Below are 17,853 nucleotides of genomic sequence, written 5' to 3' on the forward strand. Positions count from 1 at the left end.
ACCTCGCTCCACTGGTAGATCATACTGATATTTGCTGCTTACCTCGCTCCACTGGTAGATCATACTTACATTTGCTGCTTACCTCGCTCCACTGGTATATACTTATATTTGCTGCTAACCTTGCGCCACTGGTAGATCATACTTATATTTGCTGCTAACCTCGCTCCACTGGTAGATCATACTTATATTTGCTGCTTACCTCACTCCACTGGTAGATCATACTTATATTTGCTGCTAACCTCGCTCCACTGGTAGATCATACTTATATTTGCTGCTTACCTCACTCCACTGGTAGATCATACTTATATTTGCTGCTAACCTCGCTCCACTGGTAGATCATACTTATATTTGCTGCTTACCTCGCTCCACTGGTAGATCATACTTATATTTGCTGCTAACCTCGCTCCACTGGTAGATCATACTGATATTTGCTGCTAACCTCGCTCCACTGGTAGATCATACTGATATTTGCTGCTAACCTCGCTCCACTGGTAGATCATACTTATATTTGCTGCTAACCTCGCTCCACTGGTAGATCATACTTATATTTGCTGCTAACCTCGCTCCACTGGTAGATCATACTTATATTTGCTGCTAACCTTGCTCCACTGGTAGATCATACTTATATTTGCTGCTAACCTCACTCCACTGGTAGATCATACTTATATTTGCTGCTAACCTCGCTCCACTGGTAGATCATACTTATATTTGCTGCTAACCTCGCTCCACTGGTAGATCATACTTATATTTGCTGCTAACCTCGCTCCACTGGTAGATCATACTTACATTTGCTGCTAACCTTGCTCCACTGGTAGATCATACTTATATTTGCTGCTAACCTCGCTCCACTGGTAGAACATACTTATATTTTCTGCTAACCTCGCTCCACTGGTAGATCATACTTATATTTGCTGCTAACCTCGCTCCACTGGTAGATCATACTTATATTTGCTGCTAACCTCGCTCCACTGGTAGATCATACTTATATTTGCTGCTAACCTCGCTCCACTGGTAGATCATACTGATATTTGCTGCTTACCTCGCTCCACTGGTAGATCATACTTACATTTGCTGCTTACCTCGCTCCACTGGTATATACTTATATTTGCTGCTAACCTTGCGCCACTGGTAGATCATACTTATATTTGCTGCTAACCTCGCTCCACTGGTAGATCATACTTATATTTGCTGCTTACCTCACTCCACTGGTAGATCATACTTATATTTGCTGCTAACCTCGCTCCACTGGTAGATCATACTTATATTTGCTGCTAACCTCGCTCCACTGGTAGATCATACTGATATTTGCTGCTAACCTCGCTCCACTGGTAGATCATACTGATATTTGCTGCTAACCTCGCTCCACTGGTAGATCATACTTATATTTGCTGCTAACCTCGCTCCACTGGTAGATCATACTTATATTTGCTGCTAACCTCGCTCCACTGGTAGATCATACTTATATTTGCTGCTAACCTCGCTCCACTGGTAGATCATACTTATATTTGCTGCTAACCTCGCTCCACTGGTAGATCATACTTACATTTGCTGCTAACCTCGCTCCACTGGTAGATCATACTTATATTTGCTGCTAACCTCGCTCCACTGGTAGAACATACTTATATTTTCTGCTAACCTCGCTCCACTGGTAGATCATACTTATATTTGCTGCTAACCTCGCTCCACTGGTAGATCATACTTATATTTGCTGCTAACCTCGCTCCACTGGTAGATCATACTTATATTTGCTGCTTACCTCGCTCCACTGGTAGATCATACTTATATTTGCTGCTAACCTCGCTCCACTGGTAGATCATACTTATATTTGCTGCTAACCTCGCTCCACTGGTAGATCATACTTACATTTGCTGCTTACCTCGCTCCACTGGTATATACTTATATTTGCTGCTTACCTCGCTCCACTGGTATATACTTATATTTGCTGCTTACCTCACTCCACTGGTAGATCATACTTATATTTGCTGCTTACCTCGGTCCACTGGTAGATCATACTTTTATTTGCTGCTTACCTCGCTCCACTGGTAGATCATACTTATATTTGCTGCTTACCTCGCTCCACTGGTAGATCATACTTACATTTGCTGCTAACCTCGCTCCACTGGTAGATCATACTTACATTTGCTGCTAACCTCACTCCACTGGTAGATCATACTTATATTTGCTGCTAACCTCGCTCCACTGGTAGATCATACTTACATTTGCTGCTTACCTCGCTCCACTGGTAGATCATACTTACATTTGCTGCTTACCTCGCTCCACTGGTATATACTTATATTTGCTGCTTACCTCGCTCCACTGGTATATACTTATATTTGCTGCTTACCTCGCTCCACTGGTATATACTTATATTTGCTGCTTACCTCACTCCACTGGTAGATCATACTTATATTTGCTGCTTACCTCGCTCCACTGGTAGATCATACTTATATTTGCTGCTTACCTCGCTCCACTGGTAGATCATACTTATATTTGCTGCTTACCTCGCTCCACTGGTATATACTTATATTTGCTGCTTACCTCGCTCCACTGGTATATACTTATATTTGCTGCTTACCTCGCTCCACTGGTAGATCATACTGATATTTGCTGCTTACCTCGCTCCACTGGTAGATCATACTTTGCTGCTTACCTCGCTTCACTGGTAGATCATACTTTGCTGCTTACCTCGCTTCACTGGTAGATCATACTTACATTTGCTGCTAACCTCGCTCCACTGGTATATACTTATATTTGCTGCTTACCTCGCTTCACTGGTAGATCATACTTATATTTGCTGCTTACCTCGCTCCACTGGTAGATCATACTTATATTTGCTGCTTACCTCGCTCCACTGGTAGATCATACTTATATTTGCTGCTTACCTCGCTCCACTGGTAGATCATACTGATATTTGCTGCGTACCTCGCTCCACTGGTAGATCATACTTATATTTGCTGCTTACCTCGCTCCACTGGTAGATCATACTTATATTTGCTGCTTACCTCGCTCCACTGGTAGATCATACTTATATTTGCTGCTTACCTCGCTCCACTGGTAGATCATACTTATATTTGCTGCTTACCTCGCTCCACTGGTAGATCATACTTATATTTGCTGCTTACCTCGCTCCACTGGTAGATCATACTGATATTTGCTGCTTACCTCACTCCACTGGTAGATCATACTTATATTTGCTGCTTACCTCGCTCCACTGGTAGATCATACTTATATTTGCTGCTTACCTCGCTCCACTGGTAGATCATACTGATATTTGCTGCTTACCTCACTCCACTGGTAGATCATACTTATATTTGCTGCTTACCTCGCTCCACTGGTAGATCATACTGATACTTGCTGCTTACCTCGCTCCACTGTGACATGTACCACTCAGACCCGCAGGACTCGGTGCGGCACTTCTCTTCAGCCGTGGGCTTCTCATCTGCTGCACAGTTCTCCTCCAGTGTTATAGACATGGCGCTGCCAACAACCTTCATGCACACAACATCTCGCCGGCGCTCTCCATGCCCACATTCAGCAGAACACTGCAGGTGGAAGGTTATATGGACTGTTTACCAAGGGCACAGGACAATCTCAATAACTGGGATCAGTGATAAAAAACAATATTCTTACATTCGATATTCTTACAACAGTGTAAATCTTGCGTTTGTCAGGTACACAAGTATATGATATACTTAAAGGTCATGTCATCATTCTCAAACAAATCTAGCGCTCACATACAATGTATAGATTTTCAATCTGTAGTACACTTTACAATTATCATGCCTTTTGCTATTTTTTCAATTTTTATTTTTCGACTTAAGACTTTGTTTCCATGCCATAACTTGAAATTTGTTCAACATATCACATGGAACTGGGCATATGCATAATTCATCAGCTGAACTGGTGCCTTTTGCTGTTACAATTTTTTTCCAAATTTTATTGTTTACACTTCCATGGAAACAACTTCAACTTTGTCTTAAATAAGGGTAGGGTTCGCTTCCAGTCCATAACTGAAAACCATTCAACATATTTCAATGAAACTTGGAATATGCATTGCTCATAAGTTAAACTGGTGCCATGTGCCATTTTGAAATGTTTCCAAATTATATTTTGTTATATTTCAAAGTGAACAATTTGGTCTCAAACAACTCAAGGCTTCATTTCTGAGACATAACTCTCAAACTAATAAATATTTTTGCATGAAACTTTACATGAAATGACCACATATTCAACTATTGCCTTTACATATTTTTCAATTTTTCATTTGGACTTGGTCTCAAACAAGTAGCGTTTGCTTCCTGCCAAATCTCTACAGCTAATGAACATTTCAGCATGAAAACCATTATCTTTCCAGTCTATGATTTGCTATTAGTTTTTCGGATTTGCAAACACATTTACAGTAGCAACTTGAACTAATGTATCAAAAAAAGGAGTGAGAGACATCTTCTGTGGTATCCTTTTCTCTTCCACATTCAGATTACTTGGTATATTGGAAAGACTTCACAAGAAAGCACTCATTCATACAGCTAGACTACACTAAACTGACAGGTCCCAAGAGCAAGTCCATGCTGGAGTATGTTGTAGCATAATCATCATGCATGCATGTCCAGGGCCTTCTGAAACAAAGCATCCTTTCAGGATTCTGGGATAGAACAGGTCCTTAGTTCCACATGCTTGTCATACAGTCTGACTGATGTTGCCTTGGTGACCTGCCAGACCATGTGTCATCACACCTTCACAGCATGTTTGCTATCAACAACCACTGGTTGGTCTTGTCCGGACAAGTATATAATATTGCTCACTGAAGCATAATTTAATCTGACTCACTTGTTTCATTGAATTTCTTCTCATTATATAATAATAACAGTGTCACAGGGGCTTGTGATGCAAAAAAATAGCAGTTACAAGATATATATTGTCGCAACTAGTGTATCATTTATATAGTACTTGTAGCTGCTAATTTCTGTCTTACAAGACCCTGTGAATGGTATGTTGTCTAGTTTAGCCCACCTTTCCCCAGGGTCCGGTGAACCACTTGCCTCCACAGGCTGACTGGCTGCGGCAGGAGGCACGGGCTTGAGGCTTCCTGATGTCTTCACACACGGAGTCCTCCAGCTTCACACCGTTGGGATTGCCACACATGACGTTCCTGGTCTTCACTCCTGACCCACACTCATTGGAACACTGCAACACAAAGTGTATACAGGCAGACCTAGGACTTGAGCCTCATGTTCCCCTGCATCACCTCACACACAACAACTGGGCAATTTCACCTTTAGGAACTGGTGGGGCTCGCAATCTAAGTACTTGCAGTATCTTCAATGAGACAAACATGGATGTAGGGTTTAGACTGATGTTTGTATTTCAGTGATACAAGACTATACACATACATACGCGTATCCATTCTGCTATTTGATACTGCTGTAGAGACTTGTGTCCCGATGATAGTGGGTCTCAATCCCAGATGCGACGTGATGATGTCATAACTAGTTTCTCAGCACCATACCAGTGTTGTGCAATATTTTTTGGATTTCCACATTCAGCAATCAGTATTCTAGGGGGTTCGAATCCCAGATGCGACGTGATAATACCATTACTTAGTTTCTCAGCACCATACCAGTGTTGTGCAATATTTTAGGGATTTCCACATTCAGCACTCGGTATTCTATCAGAAATACTCTTAAAGGAGACACTAAACCAAACTGATTCCCTCACTGCCACATGAGATAAACTGACCTGGTTTGACCATTTGGAGGTCCACCACTGTTTCTGGCAGGTGCCCTGGTTACACTTCTTGACGCCAGTGGGTGGGGTGGCGTCACAGAAGCGGTCGGGTATCTGGGTGGCCTGGTGGTCCACACACTTCACCTTCCTGCGCTGTTCTCCCACCCCACAGCTCACGGAACACTGGGGACAGCGAGGACAACATGTCAACAGGCTTATAATCAGGGGTCATGCAAACTTTCAGCAACAAGTAAAGGCCTTTTCAAAGCAAATAGTTAGACCAAGTGTGCCTTCAAACAAGGTCAACTTTAGTTTACTGACTGGTACCCCTGTACATCCAAGAGACTATTAAAGTCCACATACAAGTGTTTCAATGTTATTAATAAATAAGTGTTACATGTCACAAGGCATTTTGAGAGAGAAAATACATTAAACTATATATAACAGCAGAGTTGCCAAATTCATGGCCTTTTCACAAGTCAGACCATGAGTTACTTGCAGCTACTCCAAAGTTCATTACAGACTCAAACTTTACAAGTAACACACATCAGAAATTCCTAGATTTCACTTGCCTCTGGACTAGCATATAAGTGGCTAAATTGCGCAACACAGTCCATGACTTAATTTAGGAGATGAATGTTATGTGTTTTTTAGATTTTCGGGTGTTATTGCCTGGACATTTCATTTGGCACAATTTGGTAGGAAAGTAGTCTATTGAACAGTGTCCACTTTTCCCTAATTTGATAGAGGTTGAACTCTACTCCAGACTGAACATACCTTGCCCCACTTGCTGGTTTTCCACTTGGCACAGGGACCCTTCTCACATTGCTGGGCCACTGCTGGCCTGCGGCCCGCGTCACACTTGCTGGCCGACACACTCAGGTGGGAGGTGGGGGACATGCGTTGTTTACACTCCACGCGGCGGGTCTGTGTCCCTGAGCCACAGGTCACACTGCAGGTACTCCAGTCATCCGTCTCCCAGCTACAACACAAAACACCATGACACACTCCAGTCATCCGTCTCCCAGCTACAACACAAAACACCATGACACACTCCAGTCATCCATCTCCCAGCTACAACACAAAACACCATGACACACTCCAGTCATCTGTCTCCCAGCTACAACACAAAACACCATGACACACTCCAGTCATCTGTCTCCCAGCTACAACACAAAACACCATGACACACTCCAGTCATCCGTCTCCCAGCTACAACACAAAACACCATGACACACTCTAGTCATCCGTCTCCTAGCTACAACACAAAACACCATGACACACTCCAGTCATCTGTCTCCCAGCTACAACACAAAACACCATGACACACTCCAGTCATCTGTCTCCCAGCTACAACACAAAACACCATGACACACTCCAGTCATCCGTCTCCCAGCTACAACACAAAACACCATGACACACTCCAGTCATCCGTCTCCCAGCTACAACACAAAACACCATGACACACTCCAGTCATCCGTCTCCCAGCTACAACACAAAACACCATGACACACTCCAGTCATCTGTCTCCCAGCTACAACACAAAACACCATGACACACTCTAGTCATCTGTCTCAGTAATACCGTCTCCCAGCGACAACACAACAGAAATCTCCATGCCATGGTGATGGTTCATGAGCCAGCACAGCTGTTCAATAACCTAATGAAACACTCATAAAATCTCTTGACTCACTCTGGTCCACATGGGTTGGTGTTGCACGGTACACGTTGTTGCTGCGGCTTGATGGCGTTGTTGCAGTTGTCCTCTGTCACTATCACCTGAGTCTGGGAGCTCTTCAACACACACACAATCTTGGTCTCCTGGTGACCTGAGGGTACATACAAAGTACTATGTTTGGGACACAGATGGTGTCTAGTCAGAAACACAACAAGCTCCCAATAGTACTGGCCGGCAACATAAGTCACTAGCCAGCAATGGCAGGTGCACTCGCTGGTTCCATGTTTGTGTCAAATGATGCAAAACTGGTTATCTACACAAAATCACATCTTTCTATTCAAATTCAAACACTTTAACATGAAAGTCAGGAAGTGAGTGAGTTAAAATTTAATGTCACATCAGCATTATTTCAGCCATGGAGCGACGAAAGCCAGAAAGACTTGACATGGAACTAAGATGAATCTACAAGCCACATGATAATATATGAGGAAAAAAGGACAATAATTTATTAACTTACTGCCCTGCGAATATGTGACAAAGGATGTATGACAAAGGACCGACAGCCATTTCCGACACTTCCTCCTGACATGCTTGAGATACCCATTTGTTTTACCCAAAATAACTTTTGTACAGTGCAGGGTAATTATATTAGTTGTCAACTGTACTTGTGGGGTACGTCACACCATACACCCCTCAAGCACGCCAGCCAGTAGACTCACACACAGGGTACATCACACCATATACCTCTCAAGTACACCAGCCAGTAGACTCACACACAAGGTACGTCACACCATATATCTCTCAAGCACACCAGCCAATAGACTCGCTCACGGGGTACATCACACCATATACCCCAAAGGATTGGCTTTCAAAGAATTTATCTTACCGGCATAGTTTTTCACCTATTATCTGAACTGTCTTAATCAGTATGGATAGCAAACCATTTCATGTACATATTGACAGCTGCCACACAAAATAAACACCCTTTTAGAATTATAACCATTGTCTTACAATCAATAGATGCTCGGTAAAGTTTAAACCGCATTTGCTAGGTAATCAGTTTCAATATAACATAATCATATTATTGTGATCGCATTAATAGGAAGTTCTGCATTTCCCAGCAGGGTATAAGAAATTCATATCTCTGAGACAGGTCTTTCATTATAAGGGGGGAAGGGAATGGATCCTATATTGCTGCCCCTTCCCTATTTTATGTAATACTAACCATCCCTCTATGCCCCTACTCAATAAAAAAACCATGTCATTTCTTTAAGGACCCTAAATAGTTCAAATTAATAACTTAATACTTGGAAAAAAACCGCCTTTTTAACATGACAAGCCCCCTCCCCCCTTTCTGGTAACACAATCATCAATGTTGTCATGAAAAACACACCATCTGACAGGGAACAAATGTGGCCATTGCAACCAAAACATTGATATGTTCTATGTATTCCAACTAAAAGGATCTAACTTGTAAAAACACAAATTTATATTTCTACAAACTCAGTGACTTTTTAACAAAACCTCTAGAGGAAAGAAATAATGCCTTTTATGTAACCAAACCTCCTCAGATGCCATGTCTATTCTTCTATGAAATATTAAAATATATACGACAACACATGTCTGATTGCATTTCACATGCAGTTGGGGAGACTGGGAAGAAACTCTATCTCCCGTGTGTGTTGAACGTTGGAGAAAACTCATTTGATGACTTCCTTTCTTTATTTGCAGGCGGAAATCTACATTACCCAGCCTCTGTTGGAACCTGTTAATGCTAATCTAGACTTTTATCTGATTGAAACGTTAAAATACACTACGCTCAAACATTCCATTGTTGGGGGAGGAGACAACTGTGGAGGGAAAACACAAGGTTTGCAAACTGTTTTTAACTTGTTGAAAGGGTATGGCATGTCAATCTTTAGCACTCTCCCGCATGGCGAATATACACATTTTGCCCCTGTTTAACCGGGAAATAATCAATGATGAAAAAATATCCTATACTGTTATAATGGAATCATTGAGAATATTCAAACAAACCATGTATAAATACAAGCAAGGATGCCATTAACAAACAGCTATCATTAATGCACCCTACAGGCCTTTTTAACAAAACCTGCTAGCCGGCCTCTTACAACAAGCATGGGTTGCTGAAGAATTGTCTTTTGGTATGACACAGCCAGGGATCCAACCCCAGACCTTCCTATCTCCGGGCAGACGCTCTGCCTCTAGACCACAGAGGCGGTTCTAAGGATCCTGTAAAACAATTCCCAATCAGACATTTTGTACCCAACTCTTGAGATCTGGGTAGGGTTTGGTAATAGGGGGTCGGGTATCCCGGTAGTAAATTTGGACTCATCCCAGCCTTTGAGTGTAGCACATCTAGACTACTTCATAATCCAACATGATATGAGTGGACACCCTAACACAAAAAGAAGCAATCCTTTGTAGAATTAGTTCTAAAACACATATCATCTTATGTCTGACCACTCATTGTGATTCAAAAGATATGTCACAGTTGGAGATAAAGTAGTCCAAAGTTTCAAGCTCTGCTGTCCCTAAAACTTGAATACACTCTCTTATTTGGCAAGAACCTGTCACTTATGTCAAGGGTGCGAAAAAAAGTCGACAAAATTACAATACATGCTGCATTGTTATTGTAATGAGTTTTGTTTGTTGTCTAACGCTGCACTTAGCAATATTCCAGCTTCAAGACGGTCTGTAAATAATCAAGTCTGGACCAGACAATCCAGTGATTGACCAGCATCAATCTACTCAATTAAAATATGATGACAAACATCAACCAAGTCTGACCACCCTATCCTGTTAGTCGCCTCTTTTGACAAGCATGGGTAGCTGAAGGCCAAATCTAACCCAGACCTTGACAGGTTAGTAGTGAGTTAATGTTACTTCTCCAAGCAGGGAGGGCTACAGACCTGGTTCCACAAAGTGACTGTAGCGCTATGACAACCATTACAACTCCTCTACCTTAACACTGACTAAGAAACCAATAGTTTAATATTAAAGGGGGTCCTGGCATTTTTGTTTCAGAATAATATTTTGGGGGGTCACTGCTTATTACAGGTATTTATTTATTATCAAGGAGGACCAAACAATTTTATTTTTTTTCAAAAAACCCTTTTTTCCCCTGTACATCTAACATGTCCAGCAAAAACAAATTTGTGTGTAAAACCTAACGCCAAATAGTTTTTCCCGTGTATTTTCATTATCTAAAAGAATAAAATTTCACCCGCATCTTCCAACCCAATATCAAATAATACCCAGTAATTGACCCACAGTCGTGGAGCTAAGATCGCTTTATGGAACGGCAGCTAGGGAGAGTTGCACAAGTGATAGCTCACCTCCTCCGCAAGTTGTGGAACAGTCCGTGAATCCTGATATTCTCCACATGTAGTGACTCGCAGAACTGTCCCTGTCCACAGCACCCCGATTCGGAACAGTGTGCTGTCCACTGTATCGAGTCCCGATCTCATTGTCCACACTTCTCGCTTGGGCATCCCCTGGACCCCGCACGTATCGCCTGTCCGTCAGCGCCGCGTTGAAATCAAGGGTCTTATGGCCAGTGAAGCGCCCATTGCGGTCATATGGGGAAACATATCTTGGCCTTGGTGCCACTTGGATGGGAATTCCAGTTTGAGATGATTCTGTTTTTCTGTTTTGCTGCGTGTAACTTAATCCTTGACCGCCCAACGTGTCATACCCATACCTACGAGGGGTGGTATCTGTTCGCGAACCTGACTGATAATTTCTCTGTGTCCCTGACCTTGAACTGTGGTGTGGCTCCTGTGGGTACCTTCTATCATATGCTGAACTCCTTCCAGCACGTAATTCTTCAGTCCGTCTGTTGTATTCCGATGAGGACTGCCCCTCTGATCTGCTGTTGTAACTAGGGTTGAATTCGCCTTCAAAGTGGGGAGTTGTTCGGGAGTGGTGACGTCCTTGTCCTCGTCTCTGTGTTTGTGATCTGTGGCGATGTCTGTGATGGACTGTGTGTGGTGTTTGGGGAATGTATGTACCTTCAAAAGGTGTAAATGCAATATAGTTTGGTAGTAGAAACTCATATGAAATGCCTGGGTTTTTGCTGTAAAATAACATCTGAAAAAGAACAAAGAAAAACATCAAAATACAATGGAACATGGAAACAAACAATAGGAAAACAAAAACATAGAATTAAGAATTTCTGAAACATGTATCAGTTTAAAAAAAATTGATTATTGTTCTTTGCGCTTTATCGCGTAGCTATCTTATATATTGAAATATTGAATGCCTATTAAAGTCTTTATATAAAGGAAAACAATATCTTTCTCTTAACCCTCATAAAAGCTTTTGATTTGCAACAAAGGCCAATCTCTTTAATCTTGAAAAAGCCAATCTATAGATTTAATTCATTATTGCAATGACAATTATAAATCTTAAAGATCTTTTAATCTTTTGAGAACTATATATATATTGCTTACACCTTTCATTATTTGGTACCAAAAGTCCCATCTTCCCCATAATAAGTGTCCCCAGACTCTTCACAAGGGGAAGGGTGTGTGTGACTCACTAGGGGGTGCTGACTGAGATTACATACAGAAAGATTCGAGGGCGTAATGGCGCAGGGTGCTTAATACAGCAATATGTTATGTTTACTCTGATGCTAAACTGGCTAATGCTAACAATCCTGATCTTCACATGGCTTTCTCATAGTCTAGTGGTTACAGTGCTAAAAGTTTCAAACCACATAATTACATTAAACAGCTCAGTTAGGTTTTGAGACCTATGTAAACAGATGGTCGTTTGCTTCATCACATATTTCTGAATAACATCATGTCTTTTTACTCAGACAGAAAAATATGAGTTCAAAATCTACAAATATTGATACTTTTCAAGAGTACATTATATGCAATACGCAATTATGGGGCACAAATCATACATTTTGATCCGTGAAGATATGATGTAGAATAGATCTTCAGCAACCCATGCTTGCCATAAAAGGCTTGTCGTAAGAGATGACTAATGGGATAGGGTGGTCAGACTCGCTGACTTGGTTGAAGCTTGTTATCGATCACAATTGCATGGATCGATGCTCATGATGTCAATCACTGGATTGTCTGGTTTAGACTCTATTATTTACAGACCACCATCATATAGCTGGAATATTGCTGAGTGTGGCATTAAACAACAAACAAACAAACTTGTATGGAATGGGCAATTATGGGGCACAAACATACATTCTGAAACCAAATGCAAACTTTCATTGGTCGGCCCAATATAGGAAAAGCCACTGAAAGATCCCGACTAGAGTTGGTCTTCAGCAACCCATGCTTGTCATAGAGTCAACTAACAGGTTCTGGTAGTAGTCAGCCTGCTGACTTGGTTGATGCATGTCATCATATCCCAATTGTGTAGATTGATACTCATGATGTCAATCCAAGGACTATTTGGTCCAGACTCGATTACCTACAGACCGCCATCATATAGCTGGAATTTTGCTGAGTGTGGCAGTAAAACAACAAACAAACAAACAAACAGCCTGTGAACCCTACCCCTACAAACTCATACCCTAACCCTAAACCTTCTTGCTACGGCTGTAAATGTATTGCTGGAATATTGCTAAAAGCATCGTAAAACCCATCCTCCTCACAGACAAATCCAAGTACATCCAACCATAGCATCTGTTCTATACAAAGGGTTTAGGAAATAAGACCAGCTGCCAATGAAGCCTCCCTCAAATATAGACGTATTCAACATCTGTTTGCACTCCAACAGCTTAATTATAAAAATACAGAGTGTTTTTGCAATCTATTCTAATTAATCTATATTTAGAAGAGACTCATGCTGGGCTTGCCCTGTCATGTAGCACCTGATATCCGCACATAGTGCGCGCATACTTGTTTCAAATGGATCCTAGATAAAGATTCCACAGTGGGGATTCCGGGTAAGAACAGGTCCTTAGCAACTTCTGCTTGTCATCATCTTCCCAAGGCAAGGGAGTTAACTGACTATAAAAGTCCAGTTTCCACGCTTGCTGAACTAGGATGAAATAAGGAAGTGCTATTTTGGCTGCACTAACGAGTCTGCGCACAGTCCTATCAAAATCACATAACAAAGTCGACATCTGTTTCGTAAACTGCCATGCAGATTTCGGTTAATTGCAGGATTTGTGTACCGTCTACATGCTGTCAACAGATATTTTATCTTTTCATGCTCTTAAACAAGGTGCTCACATGATTTGATGCACTTCGCAAAGTAAGACCTGTTTTATTACCATATAGACCTTAATCAATAAGAGGGACATAGGAGAGCCATAACTCGTGAGAGCCACTTCAAGCGCTACTATGGAACCCAGAAATTCCAGTCAAGTTCAACAAAGGGGGAAACTAGACTTTTACAGTCAGTTAACTCCTTTGCCTCAGGAAGATGGCCTGTCGTAAGAGGTGACTAAATTGATCAGATGGTCAGATTTAGTGACTTGATTGAGTGTCAACATGTCAGTTTCTTTGAGAGACCACTCACTCACTCACTCACTCACCCACCTACACACCCACTCACTCACCCATCCAACCCTCCACTCACTCACTCACTCACTCACTCACTCACCCACCCACCCACTCACCCACCCAACCACCCACCCACTCACTCACCCAACCACCCACCCAACCTACCACTCACTCACTCACTCACTCACCCACCCACCCACCCACTCACTCACCCAACCACCCACTCACTCACTCACTCACTCACCCACCCAACCACCCACCCACCCACTCACCCAACCACCCACTCACTCACTCACTCACTCACCCACCCAACCACCCACCCACTCACTCACTCACTCACTCAAACCACCCACCCACCCACTCGCTCACTCACACACCCAACCACCCACCCACCCACTCACTCACTCACTCTCACCCACCCACCCACCCACTCACTCACACACCCACTCACCCACTCACCCAAACACCCACCCACCCACCCACCCACTCACTCACTCACTCACTCACCCACCCACCCACCCACTCACTCACTCACCCACCCACTCACTCACCTGTACCACGACGGTTTCATTGAGAGATCCATCAGTAAAGATACACTGTCCAGGGCAGTGTGGCCCACTCTGTTTAGCGTATCGGAATATTGTCCCAGCACCACCGTACAACCCAGTCGGCACAATGGACCAGTAGCTGTTGAATATGCTCTTTGACCTTTTAGTTTTCACAGCTGAAATAAACGGAAAACATCACTTCTATTGACAAAACATACATTTTCAAATTACAAAGCATATCAACAGATTGATCAACCAAATTTCAAATAAGTACAGAGGTTTTGTGTTTCCTTGTATATTGTGTTAGGCTTTCGTTTTGTTTTTGTTTTTTTGTAATAGTTAGGTTTGCTTTATCTTTATACCTCTTTCTTACTTTGATCATAAGTAGAGAGAACAAATATTTTCTTAATCTGATTGACAATAAAAAGAACAAGTAAAAGATCTGTGAAAAAACCAGCTAACCCTAGTCGCACAATCCTATGTGCAAGTGTCAGCAAGAAGGAGTTTGTCAGTCTACTACCAACACCCACCATCCCAACACTGTAATGTCCAGGAATCTCCCCAACATGTCTGCTATGAAACAGTCCTGCAATACACACATCGATCATACTGTGACCTCCTACCAGTAATGAGCTGACATGTGGTAATTAATAAAGATAATAATTGTGACCACATAGAACTAATAGCCTTCGGAGTGTTACGTCGCCCTGCAGCCAAACTATGTGTGGTGAGTTCCTACCTTGCTCAAGGATGCACACCACGCGCAACAGTTTCCATTACTATAATTGATACATGTTAACTTGCCAATCCTACTTGCAACGCCATTAATTTTGTCCACTCATTGTCCTGTATCAGGAATAGCCTTCCTGACAATCTGCCCACTGACACTTATTCGTATTAAGAGCTGGTTACGTATCTTATTCTCATTCATTATAAAATATAATGAGACATTTCCTCAAGACGTTGCTGACTAATCATAAAATGTATTTTCCTCGGATGCCTAAATCTGTCCAGTGTAAATTTTAACCAACAAAGTATACATTCAGCTTCTTGTATGGATCTCCTCATTGTTATAGCGCTATGTGTAGCCTTAGGTATTGGAGTTGTGATGGCACTGGCTCTGCATGTGCATCTTAGTTTTGGCCATTAATCTGATTATTCTCTGGCACTGATGTGTTATATTTACATCCCAAGCTGCTGATGTAGAACTATAAACTAGCATCTACCATTTAGACTGTTACAGTTCGCATTTAGTCTGTGGTGTTTAACCTGTTGCATCTAATTTAGCCTGTTGCCTCTTACATCTAAACTCTTATATCTAGCATTTACCCTCTTTCATCTAGCAACTTTCATTTGGCAGTTAGCCTCCTGCATCTAGCATCTTACATCTAGCCTCTTATCTAGCATTTATACTCTTTCATTTGGCATTTAGCCTTGTGTTTCTAGCATAAAGCCTCTTGCACCTAACAGTTAGCCTCTTACATCTAGCATCTTCATTTGGCATTTAGCCTCTTGCATCAAACATTTTGCCTGTTACACCAACCATTTAGCCTCTTACATCTTGCATTTAGCCTCTTACAGCTAGCATTTAGCCTTTTGCATCTAGCATCTAGCCTCTTACATTTAGCATGTAGCCTCTTTTATCTAGCATTTTCCCTCTTATATCAAGCATTTATCATCTAGCATCTAACATTTATCTCCTTACATCTTGCATTTTGCCTCTTGGATCTACCATCTTACATCTAGCATGTAACCTCTCACATTTTGCCTCTACAGTATCTAGCCTCTTTCATCTAGCATTTTTCCTCTTATGTCTAGCATTTATCATCCAGCATCTAACATTTATCTTCTTACATCTAGCATTTAGCCTCTTGCATCTAGCATTTAGATTCTTACATCTAGCATTTGATTTAGCCTCTTGGATCTACCATCTTACATCTAGCATGTAACCTCTCACATTTAGCCTCATACATCTAGTATCTAGCCTCTTTCATCTAGTATGAAGCCTCTTGAACCTAGTCTCTTGTATTTAGTATCTAGCCTCTTTCACCTAACATTTTGCATCTAATTACTATCCGGTAGTATTTAGCATTTTGCAACTAGCATTTAACATCTTACATCAATGTTCTAGTAGTTAGCCTCTTGCATCTAGCATTTGACCTCTTCCATCTAGTATCTTGTAGGGCTGGGACAATACACCAAATGTGCGATCCGATACATATCACGATACCTTGCTCACTATCTGATACATTTCATGATACCTGGCTCACTATCTGATACATATCATGATACTTGCATACTTGCTATTCTCTGTGGTGTGTAGGCCATCTTTTTCATGGACAGGATGGCCAAATACCTGGCACACTGACGATATACAGTTGGCAGAGTCACAATGGATGAAAATATGTATTTCACTGCTCATTTAGTCTCTTGCATCCATATCTAGCATCTTTAATCCAGTATCTAGCCTCTTGCATCTGGTATTAAGCCTCTTCTATCTAGCATTTAGCATTTAACCTCTTGCATCTAGCATTTAACCTCTTGCATCTAGCATTTAGTCTCTTGCATACATATCTAGCATCTTTCATCCAGTATCTAGCCTCTTGCATCTGGTATCAAGCCTCTTCTATTTAGCATTTAGCATTTAACCTGTTGCATCTAGCATTTAACCTCTTGCATCTAGCATTTAGTCTTTTGCATACATATCTAGCATCTTTCATCCAGTATCTAGCCTCTTTCATCAATTATCTTACATCTAGCATTTAGTCTCTTGCATCTAGCATGTAGTATCTAGCCTCTAAAGTTTAGCGTCTATCCTCTTGCATCTTATGTGCAACTAGATGTTAGCTGCAGGCCTCTGTAAGTGCTGGGAAAATGGAACTCCCATGAGCTGGAACACCTAGCTAGGCTGACAACATCCTCGAAACCTGGGTGAACATGGGAAACAAGAGGCAAAGCCCCGGAACATACACCTCTGGTCCCTTTTACATACACTCAGGGTTAAGTTGAAGTGTGCTCTGTGTCTTGTTCAGACATCTGTAACATGGACCAAATCCCTAAAGGACACACATTGTATTGATATTTTGTTTCAAATCAACAAATCAAACAGAGAACCATTTAACTTTGTGATCCCGCTATTTGATGTAAAGAGTTGCACATATTGCAACAATACATCTGTAGCTGTGCAACATCGCAACACCCTTCTTTGATGTGGAAAAATGAACATGTGTAGACATGGTGTAGACAGGGTCCTGGGGGACACTCCGATCTGCTCGTCTTGTTTCCCGGAGCAGACCCTTCACCAGCATCTATTGTTGGGGGAACCTTTATGGCGCACTATTGCCTTGCATGTAACAAAGATGTAGATCAAGAAGATGTCTTCTGCATGTGTAACTGTAAGGTT

General features: G+C 41.8%; 1 protein-coding gene across 2 annotated transcripts in view; it reads right to left on the minus strand.

Annotated features, from left to right (window-relative positions):
• LOC139479078 (thrombospondin type-1 domain-containing protein 4-like) overlaps positions 1-17,853 on the minus strand; it is a 77,648-nt gene that overhangs the window by 6,399 nt on the left and 53,396 nt on the right. For both annotated transcript variants that reach the window (XR_011654342.1, XM_071261835.1), the window contains exons 3-9: positions 14,454-14,626; positions 10,762-11,515; positions 7,418-7,553; positions 6,502-6,706; positions 5,737-5,907; positions 5,011-5,184; positions 3,363-3,542 (exon numbers count right to left, since the gene is read on the minus strand). Coding sequence is in view for 1 of the 2 variants with exons in the window: in XM_071261835.1 (XP_071117936.1) it covers positions 3,363-3,542; positions 5,011-5,184; positions 5,737-5,907; positions 6,502-6,706; positions 7,418-7,553; positions 10,762-11,515; positions 14,454-14,626 (1,793 nt within the window). In the remaining variant the exon portion in view is untranslated. The remainder of the gene's footprint in view (positions 1-3,362; positions 3,543-5,010; positions 5,185-5,736; positions 5,908-6,501; positions 6,707-7,417; positions 7,554-10,761; positions 11,516-14,453; positions 14,627-17,853) is intronic.

The sequence above is a fragment of the Haliotis cracherodii genome, unplaced genomic scaffold (assembly GCF_022045235.1).
Source record: "Haliotis cracherodii isolate W230 unplaced genomic scaffold, xgHalCrac1.p SCAF_1, whole genome shotgun sequence".
In the NCBI taxonomy this organism is placed as follows: domain Eukaryota; kingdom Metazoa; phylum Mollusca; class Gastropoda; order Lepetellida; family Haliotidae; genus Haliotis; species Haliotis cracherodii.